Source organism: Suncus etruscus, chromosome 8 (assembly GCF_024139225.1).
Source record: "Suncus etruscus isolate mSunEtr1 chromosome 8, mSunEtr1.pri.cur, whole genome shotgun sequence".
NCBI lineage: Eukaryota > Metazoa > Chordata > Mammalia > Eulipotyphla > Soricidae > Suncus > Suncus etruscus.
Window position 1 is genome coordinate 64,106,973 of NC_064855.1, and position 13,154 is coordinate 64,120,126.

Sequence of the window (13,154 nt, forward strand, 5' to 3'; positions counted from 1 at the left end):
AAACAAAAGAAACATGCTTAATGGTTAAGGAAAAAAACTTCATTTCTAGAACCATCAAGTAATTTCATTTTAACTGGTTTGATTCCAAGAGGGGGGAAATACAGTAATGAAGGTAACACTTTTGTGAATTAACTGATGAGAGAGAAGGTTTAAAAACATGTAATATTAAAAAGAAAATTACAAGGCTCTGATCTCTAAGTGCTTGAGTTTCAGCTCCTGCAAAATGAACAATTATTAAAACTAAAAGCTGTAGGGTGGGAACAATAGTGAATAGGGCATTTGCCTTGCATGAGCCCAACCCAGGTTCGATCCCTGGCATCCTATATGGTCCCGAGCCCACAGGAATGATTCCTGATCAGAGCCAGGATTAACCTGGCTATGGCCCAAATAAACAAAATAAAAATTAAAAGTCATATATCCGAGTGATAGTATAGCAGGTAGGAAACTTGCCTTGTACAAGGCCAATGTGAGTTCTATTGCCAGACACACATATGGTTCCCCCCAAACCTTCCTGGAATTATCCCAAAGCACATAGTTAAGAATAAGACCTGAGCATAGCAGGTAAGGCACCTGCAAGTAGATGACCTATGCTCAATTGCCCAGCACTTCATATGCTTCCCCTGACCCCACCAGAAGTGACCCTGAGCTAAATGAAACATTCTTTGAGCACCAGATGTGAGCCCAAATAAAAAAAAAATCAAAAGTGATGCGACAGAGCTTCTCATTTTACCTTAATTTATCCTGTCCTTTTCACCTACTCAATAATTTAGTATCACCAATCTTAAAATTAAGGCCAAAACACTGATTTTAAAGTTCCTGTTGAATAAATTACTCATTAGAATAAATTGAATGAATTTATAATAAACAATTATATTACATAATGAATACAATGTTAAATTATATATAATTAAATAAATCATTACATTAGAATAAAAATACCTTCTACAGGAGAGGGGTCTGGTCCCGCTTTTTCAAAGTTTATTACAACCCCACTTTGTACTTTCTGTACCAAGGACTCCAGGCATTGATTAAGCATTCTTGGAGAACATACAGAGTAAGAGCGGCCTGAGACAAAAAGAAAAGTTAACTAATCAACTGCAGAAATTCCTACATTTACTAAGAAAGGAACTACAGAGAGGTCTGATCAATGGCAAAAGTCTCAGATACTTATGTAAAAATGAACAAAAATTGTTATTTCCATTCAACTAATATCTGGTTGAATATTGAACCAGCAATTCAATTTTTCTAAATAGATATTTTTCAACTACAGCAATGTAAAAAATTAAAATCTTGGTCTGAGTAAGCAGTTAAAAAAAAAAAAAAGAAAATATATCTAGTACAGATATCTAGTAGTACAGATATACCTAGTAGTACAGATCTCTAATAACTAACTTTCCAAAATCTTACTCATGCTTACCAAAAATGTATAAAGATATTTCATCAATTATTAAGTTTGCTAATAATTATTGCATATACTTAATTTATCTCAATTTCATTTAGCTTACAAACAGTATATCTATTTTAATAAAATTTCCTTTAGTATTATTTTATTTTTTTAACCTGTTATTTTCAGTTCTGAAACTTTAAAATGCTAATGACTGAGAAAAAAATACTACTTTTTACTAAAAATAGTAAAAAGCTCTCCTACCAGGTCATCTATGAGTTCTGTTGTACCATTCTTAACTATAGGACAGATATAGCTATTGGTATAATGTCAGTTTAAATTGAAATAAAGTAGAATAAAATGTTCTTGATTTATAAACCTATATATGAAAAAGTCACAATTTTCAAATATCAATTTATTTTTCTTTTTGTTTGTTTTTATTTTGTTTTGGGTCACATCCGGCAGCGCTCAGGGGTTATTCCTGGCTCTCCGCTCAGAAATCGCTCCTGGCAGGCTCAGGGGACCATATGGGATGCCGGAATTTGAACCACCGTCCTTCTGCATGCAAGGCAAATGCTTTACCTCCATGCTATCTCTCCGGCCCCTCAAATATCAATTTCATTTGAAGTAACTTTGCATGTAGTGATCTAAAGAAAAGATACTGCAATTAATTTTCCCAGACTTCTTTTAAATGACTACTATAACATTTATGATTTTGTATAAAACCTCCATTATATTTCTATTAAAAATGCTATGTTGGGGCCGGGAAGGTGGCGCTACAGGTTAGGTGTCTGCCTTGCAAGCGGATGGACCGCGGTTCGATCCCCCGGTGTCCCATATGGTCCTCCCAAGCCAGGGGTGATTTCTGAGCACATAGCCAGGAGTACCCCTGAGCGTCAAACGGGTGTGGCCCAAAAAACCAAAAAAAAAAAAAAAAAAATGCTATGTAGATCAATGTTAAAAACCTATGATATATAAGCTTAACCTGTAATCAAACATCTTAAAATGATATTTGCTATTCTTTTACAAATTCAATCAAGTATTTCCACAACCAACTGTATAATTAAAAAAGACATGGAATTATTCATATCAACTTATATTTAACAAGTGATTGGCTAAAGGCTACTTAGAAAAGAGAGCACCAATCCTTAGTAACTTAAAAAAAAAACAAGTGATGGGGCCAGAGAGATAGCATGGAGTTAAGGCATTTGCCTTTCATGCAGAAGGACGATGGTTCGAATCGCGGCATTCCATATGGTCCCCCGAGACTGCCAAGAGCAATTTCTGAGTGTAGAACCAGGAGTAACCCCTGAGCACTGCCTGGTGTGACCCAAAAAACAAACAAACAAACAAACAAAAAACCAAGTGATTTAACAAACAACTTACCTGTATAAAAGTATAATTTATATAATTTATAATTTATAAAAATATCCATCAATCATGGCATATTGCTTGGCATTATTTTAATCACATTCTAGTTAATCCAATACCAAATAGTTAGCAATACCAAATAGATTTTCTCTATTTTAAAAATGAAAAATGAAATAATTTATAATTTATAAAAATATCCATCAATCACGGCATATTGCTTGGCATTATTTTAATCACATTCTAGTTAATCCAATACCAAATAGTTAGCAATACCAAATAGATTTTCTCTATTTTAAAAATGAAAAATGAAATCATAAGACCTTAACTACTTTATCCAATTTAATCAAGATTAAGTCTTAGAAGGCATTAGAACCTTCATCTGGGTATATCCTGTCTCCTGAAAATCATGATTATTAATTAATCTAAAACCAGTATTTAAAATAGATTATCTATATGTAGTAACATTTATTTCAAAGAACTGATAAACTGAAATAATGCAAAAAAGTATAATATGTTTTAAAAGCTGATCATTCAAACAAAATCTTTAAAAGATTATAACGAGCAGACTATCAAGAAATTTAAGTATATACCCAAGATATAATCATTAAAAGGCTAGTGTTCTGGGGCTGGAGAGATAGCACAGCAGTAGGGCATTTGCCTTGCAAGCAGCCGACTCAGGACCAACGGTGGTTCAAATCCTGGCATCCCATATGGTCCCACACATGCCAGAGTGATTTCTGAGCACAGAGCCAAGAGTAACTAACCCCTCCCTGAGTGCTGCCGAGTGTGGCCCGAAAACTTAAAAAACAAACAAACAAACAAAAAAAAACAAACGTAAGTGTTTCGGGCCTGAGAGATATATGGCAAATAGGGTGTTTGTCTTACATTCAGCCAATACAAGTTCAATCCCTGGCATACTATATGATCCTCAGGAGTGATTCCTGAGCTCAGAACTAAGAGTTGGAGCATCACTGGACATGGAAATATGTATTTTCCCCCAAAGACAAATATATTAAAATGTGATTATGGAAATTCTTTCTAAACCCATAGCCTGTAATATTATTGGCTGAATAGGACAAAATAAGCTATGACTGTATGAAATAAAATGACAAAGATGTTTTGTAAAAATGAGAATAAACTTTAGTTACTTGATAAATGGTTTTGTTTTTGTTTTTTTTTTTTTTTTTTTGGTTTTTGGGCCACACCCTGTGACGCTCAGGGGTTACTCCTGGCTATGTGCTCAGAAGTTGCTCCTGGCTTCTTGGGGGACCATATGGGACGCCGGGGGATCGAACCGCGGTCCGTCCTAGGCTAGCGCAGGCATGGCAGGCACCTTACCTCCAGCGCCACCGCCCGGCCCCGTTACTTGATAAATGACCAAAACTCATTACACTGAAAGTTAAAGAAAAATGTCAAATTTTGTCAATTTTACAAAAGGAGTCCACATCCTGTATAGCTTTTCTTGTCCTCTGTTAAAACTCATTCCTGAAACTATATGACTTTTGTATTGAATCATAAAGTTTCTAGGATAATTATGTGTGCATAAAAAGCATGTACCTTCAAAACCAATTTGGTAGGCTCAGCTATATTTATGTTAAATACACATTAAAAGATTAAAAAGAGGGGCCAGAGATAGCACAGTGGTAAGGCGTTTGCCTTGCATGGAGAAGGACGGTAGTTCAAATCCTAACATTCCATATGGTCCCCCGCGCCTGCCGGGAGCGATTTCTAAGCGTGGAGCCAGGAGTAACCCCTGAGCACTGTTGGTATGACCCCAAAAAAAAACAAAACAAAAAAATATTTTAAAAAGAAAAGAATGGGATGAAAAATTAGTACCAGAGTAGGGGAGATGGGACAGGCAGAGAGAGGAAGCTTTCAGGTGTATTTTAGAGCAGGGGTCTCAAACTCGTGGCCCGCGGGCCTTTTGCGGCCCTCTGTACAACATTTTGTGGCCCTGCCCTAGAGGAATTTTTTGTTTTGTTTTGTTTTAGTTGTTTGGGTCACACACCCCAATGTTCAAGGCTTACTATTGACTTTGCACTCAAGGATCACCCCGACTTTGCCTCCTGCAGCCCCCAGGTAAATTGAGTTTGAGACCCCTGTTTTAGAGTGCATTCCATCCAGCCTCATTTGAATTACTGACACCTTAAATAGCAAATCTGCTTCCTCTAACCCCCAGCACTGTCGGGGCCACTCTTGGTTATAGTCAGAAATCTCCAGGTATACCAAACCTTCCCCAAATCAAGTCATAGTAAATCTGAAGTCAGTAAAGTAAAATAAAACTTCCTCACAGATGTGTATAATGACTAGCTTTTAGTAAAATCTACTAGCTGAAAGAACATTTCTAAGGTGAGCAACAGCTCTATGGAAGCTACGAAAGTTCAATTTAATTAATCCAGGAAAGACTTAAAATGTTTATTAAAAAATGTTTTGTTATCAAAATTTCTGACAAGTTTTCTACTACACACTTTAATAATTTGGTACCCTTGTACTTCCTATCTCTCCTAACTAAACCTTTCTCTCCCCACACCTCTCAGTCCATGGCATAATCATCTATCTCAGATTTTTTATAACTAAATGAATCACTAGGGGAGCAATTATCCTTGACTGCTTCTCCCTTCACTGTTCCAACCTTGTTTTGCATCACACCATATCTCACCACTTCAAAATCAGTAGCTGACACTGGTGAACCAACACCTATCAGTGCACTGGACCATGGACTGGCAGGTAAATTAAATCTTTCATTTTTCTTTAACTTATAGTTTACTACAATGGATGGGCTATGTCTCGAAATGATGTCAGCTGTCCATGCCGCAAGGGAAATTGTGGCACACCAAACCAAGGCATTTTAATAACAACTTCCTTAGATGAGAATTGAAGTATTTCATAAAAACAAGAATAACATCACTACTAAAGTTGTAAAGCCTGAGGGAAAAATGCATAGTAAGTCTATTTATAATAGGTAATTAATATGCAGTCATACAAATTTCATCCACCTATTAACTAATTCCACATGATATAGAAATTCAGGGTCTATTTTATTTGAAGATTTCTGTTAATAATTACTTAACAGTGAATACCCTGGGTCTAGCTAGTTAAGACTTGTTTAAGACCTTACTGCTTGTTTTATCTAACCTATCTTTCTTTCTCTGGGGAAAGTATACTTAACCAAGCATAATCCATTACATGGATAATAAGATGACTCTAAAAACTACTGTCACATTTCAAAATCATTGGCAACCTTTGTAGATAAGAAAACAAATTTAATAATTTCAAATACCAGCATTTAATATGTGAGCAAAAAATAACTGCACATTAACAGATCCAATAATATTCACATTAGATCATAGGCCTTCATTAATGAAATTTCAAAACCATGTATCTAATTCTTCTTTGTATGTGTAAGTTTTTCTTTTTTTGGGGGGGGAGTTTGGGTCACACCTGGTGGTGCTCAGGGGTTACTCCTGGTTCTGCACTCAGAAATCACTCCTGGCAGGTAAAGGGGACCATATGAGATGCTGGGATTTGAACCAATGTCTCTTCTGGATTGGCTGATGAAAGACAAACCCTTACTGCTGTGCTATCTCTCCCGTCCCTAATTTTTCCTTCTTTACTGCCTTTTTTTTCCCCAATAGGAGTTCCAATGGGGACTCTTTATTATATACAGAGGGGGAAAGCAAAAGTGAAAGCGAGAGAGAGAACCTCTCACTGAAGAAGGGCAGGTGCAGGTGTCCCACACTGCACACTGACCTGGGTCACCCCCACTGAGGGCCCCCAAATGCCTCTCCCCTGGGAAAAGGAGAAAGAAGTGCAAAGGACACTGCAAAGCAACCCACAGTGCAGGAAAGTAAATTTTGGCCTCGATTTAAGGACCCAGGAGTATAATAAGGAAGGGGCCCAGGATTCCTTGGGGTAGGGCCTGAATGTGCCTCCATCTCTGGTCTCCAACCACAAAACCTGTCTGGGGCAGAGGATAAAGTTGGGGCCGCCTCAAGGGCAAGGCTGGAGTTAGGGCCGCCCCAGAACCCTGAAGTGGCTAATGTTCTAGAAAAGGGTGATGGGCGGCTGCACCTGTGTCTCAAGCTCCTTGTAGGTTCTCAGGCCGGAGGAGCAGCTGGAGATGGGGGGCGGGCAGTTAGGCTCTGATGCCTCAGAGACACATGACAGGAAGGGTCGGAGCTGGGCTGTCTGGTGGACAAAGCGACCTGCCAAGGGCAGCAGGAGCCCAAACTCCACCCAACTGCCAGCAGAGCCCTCCAGCGGGGACCCGATAATTCTTGTATCTTAATATTAACGGATTAAAAACAAACGAAGCTTATGGACTTTACATTTTGCAACATTCAGGTGATCTGCTTTAAATCATTTAATTACAGCCAACAGAAACTTACCGCCTGTCACTTCACACATTGGTGTGATTGCAGAGTCATCTAAAGGCACACCTGTCAACTGCTCTGATTCAACTGACATGGTACCAGGCAACCGCAACACTAATGCAAAAAGTCTCTGATCCCAACGAAAAGGTTCCTTGGTCAATTCACTTCCAGGCAAAGGAGAATTAAGAGGTAAATGGAGCTGAAAGCAAGAAGGGAACAAAAAAAGATTTTCATAAACTACTTTTCCCCAAAAAAGCACTCATATTAAATTACTTCTATGAACAAATTATACTCGTAGGACATTTATATTAATTACACTTATATTAAAACCCCCACACGTTAGCTATCATTAAAAAGGAGAAAAACAAAAGTTTATACAGCTAAAACTAAAACAGTACATGAATTGTTTATTTTTATCCAACTAACACTGGTTCCAAAAAAATCATTTTAACTAGTCATTTTTTTAAAAGCTTCTCATAAATCTTACTATTCCTATTATGTGGGAAAGAAGTCTGAGAATAATGATTTGAACTCAGGGTTGAGTCAGTGCTTTTTCTTTTTCCTTTTTGTTTTTTTTTTGGGTCACACCCAGCGGCGCTCAGAGGTTCCTCCTGGCTCTATGCTCAGAAATTGCTCGTGCCAGGCACAGGGGAACATATGGGATGCCAGGATTCGAACGAACCACCATCCTTCTGCATGCAAGGCAAATGTCCTACATCCATGCTATCTCTCAGGTGAGTCAGTGCTTTTTCTACTACTCCATGACAGCTTCAAACATTTCCACATTTCTTTTTGTTTGTTTGTTTGGTTTTTGGGCCACACCCGGCGATGCTCAGGGGTTACTCCTGGCTGTCTGCTCAGAAATAGCTCCTGGCAGGCACGGGGGACCATATGGGACACCGGGATTCGAACCAACCACCTTTGGTCCTGGATCGGCTGCTTGCAAGGCAAACACCGCTGTGCTATCTCTCCGGGCCCCACATTTCTTAATAATTTTAAACATGCAGTACTTTATACACAAACATTGCTAAAGCACTTGACCAAAGGTATACTGTCACATTAAATATTGCATGTATTAATCTATAAAAGCTTTAAAGTGATTCGAAGTGGCACCTCATTACCATCAAGAGTACCAACAAACATCAAACATCATTAAATGGACATAGCCATATAGCCGTGAACATACACAAGGAGAATTGCTAGGATCATATGGGAGTTCTATTTATATTTTAGATAAGGATCAATATTGTTTTCCACAGCAATTCCACTCCTTAGCATTTATACCAAGAAAAAAAACAGTAATTAAGAAAGATATAGTTATACCTATGTTCATTGCAGCACTACTTTAGTCAAAATATGTCAACAACTCAAATGTTGAGTATATACTTTTGAGTATATAATGTGTATATATATGCATATAGTGGCTGTGTTGTGAATGTATGTATTTATATAGAATACACATATTTTACAGAAAATATAAAATGCAATACTACTTTTATTAGAAATCTGCTTTTTTTTGGGGGGGGGGACATTGGTGGTTGGAAGTGTCCACTGGTGAAGGTCGTACATTGTATGACTATAACTCAACCATGGCTATAACAACTATATCTGTGTGTGGGGGGGAAATCTGTGTATTATGAACAACAAAAATAAAAAAAATCTTGTATTTTGCTACTACACTATAGGGTATCATGCTATGAAATACATTAGGAAGAGGGCAGATACCAAATAACCTCTCTCATATGTAATAGCCATCAAAGGAAACCAAACAAGGGAATCAACAATATCTAGTGATGACAAACAATTGGATTTTGACTATAGAACTGAAGTTGCGAAGCAGGTGGTGAAAAAGGAGAGATGTGGATGAGAAAAGAATGAGGCAAACTAGAAGAGACATAAAAACAATGACATTGGCCTCTTTTCTGCTGAGCCTGCCTAGACACTCTAAGGACTATAATCTCTCCAGGACCCACACCCACAACGCGGCTGCGGCCCGCTTCTCTTGTAACCCGAGGTGCATGGGGAGGAGGGCGGGCAGACATCTGGCTTCTGGTTCCCTCTTTGATTCTGGAGACCAGCTCTTGCCAGGTATGGAGTGCTGGGAGGCTTGGCAGGCCACAAGCCGTCCTGATCTTTTTCCCCTACCTTTCCCTACACTAATGGAAATGCACTTTGGGAGGAGGGCGGGCCGTTTTACTACTGGTTTATGTTGGGACAGTCACTTGAATTTTTTTCCTTGTTTTCCTATCTATAGTATTGTATGCATATATTTTATATATCCATAACATCCATCTTGTATTGTGACCTTGATACCGCCCTAACAAATATCATTTCTAATATTTTACTGCCTCAATCCCAACCCTTATTTCCCCCCATCTTCCCATGTAGGTGCAGCTCATGACATGAAGCTCACCACAGAGTGATAAGGAAGTTAGAGAAATAACTACACTGAAAACTATCATAACAATGTGAATGAATGAGAGAAAAAGAAAGCCAGTCTCGAGTACAGGTGTGGGTGGGGTGGAGTAGATAGATCTGGGAAATTGGTGGTGGGAATCCTGCACTGGTGAAGGGGGGTGTTCCTCACATGATTGTAATCATAAAATTACAATTATATTTGTAATCACGGTGTTTAAATAAATTTAAAAAACAAAAACAAAAAAAAATCAATGATCTTTATTCACTTTGGTGGTGGAGGTACAAAAACCTTAACATATACAAAAGCATACAGACTTCAACATTATTATAGTCAAGTTACCTCAACTACAGTTAAGAAAAAATTTTAATGGAAAAAATAAGTTGTTATATCTAATGATATGATACAGCTTGGAAGTTCTTAATGGCTAAAGGAAAGAAAAAGTACAAGGAAAACAAAGGTTGGATCTGAATCAAGCCTTTAGGACTTTTTTTTTTGGGGGGGGGGGGTCACACCCGGCAGCGCTCAGGGGTTACTCCTGGCTCCATGCTCAGAAATCGCAACTGGCAGGCTTGGGGACCATATGGGATGTCGTGGATTCAAACCAATGACCTCTGCATGAAAGGCAAACACCTTACCTCCATGCTATTTCTCGGGCCCAAGCCTTTAGGACTTTAAGTCTTTAAGGACTAGAGATATTGGATCAAGTTAAGCACAACAATCAATCCATTTCTTCAATGGCACAAGGAGTGGGGAGGTAAGTGATTTGGTGGACCATATGGGATCTCCAGGATTGTATTTGAGTCAACTGTGTGAAAGGCAAATGTCCTACCAGCTGTACAAGCCCCTCACCACTCTCGAGTGTGTAGATAAGTTGGCTTTTCTTAAAGTCGGGTGCCTGTAGAGTGATGAATCTATCTGGGGGTGGGGGTGGGGGTGGGGTGCATGGGCTACACCGGTGGCACTCAGGGTTACTCCAGGTTCTTGCTCAAAAATTGCTCCTGGCAGACTTGAAGGACCATATGAGATGCCGAGATATAACCCAGGTCAATCAACTCAAGTCAGCTGCATGCAAGGTAAGTGTTCTGCCACTGTGCTATTGCTCCAGTCCTGAGTCTACTTTAGTAGTAAAAACATTATTAAAAACGTAAGATATGGGGGGGAAAGGGCAAGACATAAATGACCTGCAGAGAATATATGTACACAAACATTTGCTGTACTTTTTATAGACATATAGCGCATGCAAGGAAAAGCATATGAACTGGAAAACTACACAAATTCATAATACTTATTTCTTATTTTGGGGGGCCACACCCTGTGATGCTCAGGGGTTACTCCTGGCATGAGCTCAGAAATCGCCCCTGGCTTGGAGGGACCATATGGGACACCGGGGGATCGAACCGCCGTCCGGTCCGTCCTACGCTAGCGCTTCCAAGGCAGACACCTTACCCCTAGCGCCACCTTCCCGGCCCCAATATACCACTTATTCTTAACCAGAAATATTTATATGCAGGGAATTGTCATAAGCTGTAAAATTATTTCTTCAATTGTAACCTATACCTCATTGTAAATTATTGTAAGAAAAATCAATGCAAAAAATAAATGTCCCATCTAAACATAAAAAAATTCATTAGCAGCAAAATACAACATTTACAAGGAAGATAACAGAGTTCTTAATTAGTTATGAAAATATACTACGGGGCCAGAGCAATAGCACAGCAAGTAGAGCATCTGCCTTGCATGTAGCTGATTCCAGTTCGAGCACCGGCTTTGTATATACTCCCCTAAGCCAGCCAAGAGTAATTTCTTGAATGCCGAGTCAAGGGATCAGGTGTGGCCCAAAAATAAAAACAAACAAAAACGATGAGTAAATATGTAATTTTAGGAAATATTTCATTGCAGTATACACACATATACATATTTTTTGGGTTTGGGGACCACACCCAGCAGCGCTCCTAGCAAGTGTGGGGAACCATATGGGATGCAGGGGATAGAACCCAGATAGGCGACAAGCAAGGCAAACAGCCTATCTGTTGTGCTATCACTCTGGCCTCTCACTCTTCATTTTTATGTACTTACCTAGTGTGAGACATACTTAAGTCAATGGGAGTAACCTTTGTGGTACTAGAATAGCCTGGTCCAAAAGAAACACTCACTAATAGCTAGCCAGAAATCAGAATTTTTATTTCTGAATATTTGAAGGAAAAGGTTCAGGGATACTTTTTGAGAACTGCACAAAGCTTAACAATATACTATTACTTCAAGCACTGCTCTAAACTCTTTATGTATATTCATTTAATCTCTAAATTAAATCATGAGACAAGAACTATTATAACTCCCATTATAAGTGATTAAAACTTAAGGCAGAGATTTTCAGTAACTTATGAAAGTACACAGTATAATGTAGTGTTTGAGAGCACAAACTCAGGATTTAAATTCTTATTTATGTGCTTTTACACTGTATTATATGCTACCTAACCATTACAACAAAAACTGTAATTTACACTTAAAGCAGTTGATCCCATTTCAATTCACATTACTGAAGGCCCCCTCTGAGCACTACTGAGTGTAGTCCAAACACACCTATCCCTCTCCAAAATTAAAAGCTGCACTTATAAAATTAACATTTTAAAAAAGTAATTTTGGGGGGCCGGTGAGGTGGCGCTAGAGGTAAGGTGTCTGCCTTGCAAGCGCTAGCCAAGGAAGGACCGCGGTTCGATTCCCTGGTGTCCCATATGGTCCCCCCAAGCCAGGGGCAATTTCTGAGCGCTTAGCCAGGAGTAACCCCGATCATCAAACGGGTGTGGCCGGAAAAAAAAAAGTAATTTTTGAATCAAATGTTTTTAAGCCACTACTTAGCATATCTCATAGTTAAAAAAAAAAAAATTAAGAGGCCGGAGCAATAGCACAGCACATTGCATTGCACATGGTTCAATCCCCAACATCCCATGTGGTCTCCTGAGCCTGCCAGGTCCTGAGTGCAGCTGAGTGTGGCCCCAAAACAAAAAATAATAAAAATAAAAAAACAGAATGGTTCTACAGTGCTTCCCTACTCCCATTACTTTTACTCATTGAAAAGAGGCAGAAAGGGAGGAGTATTAGAGTCCTTGGGGAGAAAGGTGGGTACACTCATGATGGGTATGGTGCTGTAATTACATGCATGAGAAATCATTATAAAACATGGAATTAGGGACAGAGCAATAATACAGTAGGTTAGGGTTGTGTCTTGTATGCAGCCAGAACTGGTTTGGTTCCCTGAGTCCACTAGGAATAATACCTGAGCTCAAAGTCAGGAATCACTGGGTTTGGCTCAAAAAAAAAAAAAAATCCCACAGAATTATAATAAAAAATTTAATGTACTTTCCTCATTTTTGAGATGGTCTTCTAATTCTCAACTACATGGGCAATGAAATAATAAAACAAAACAATAATTAAGAATAGCATTTCCTGAGCACTACATGTCTAGTACCATTCTATGAGTTTTCATGTATTTATAAAATGCCAGTGGGGAAGCTATTATTATCTTCATATTAGAGACTTGACTATATATCAGCAAACATTCTGTTCAGACAATACACATTCAAATAATCACTGCTTAGTAATCAAAATT

At 38.7% G+C, this 13,154-nt stretch overlaps 1 protein-coding gene across 1 annotated transcript in view; it reads right to left on the minus strand.

The window, feature by feature from the left end:
• Nucleotides 1-13,154, minus strand: part of INTS6 (integrator complex subunit 6) — a 96,895-nt gene that overhangs the window by 21,553 nt on the left and 62,188 nt on the right. Inside the window, exons 5-6 of the mRNA XM_049778765.1 lie at nt 7,144-7,327; nt 940-1,065 (exon numbers count right to left, since the gene is read on the minus strand). Of these exons, the coding sequence (XP_049634722.1) occupies nt 940-1,065; nt 7,144-7,327 (310 nt within the window). The remainder of the gene's footprint in view (nt 1-939; nt 1,066-7,143; nt 7,328-13,154) is intronic.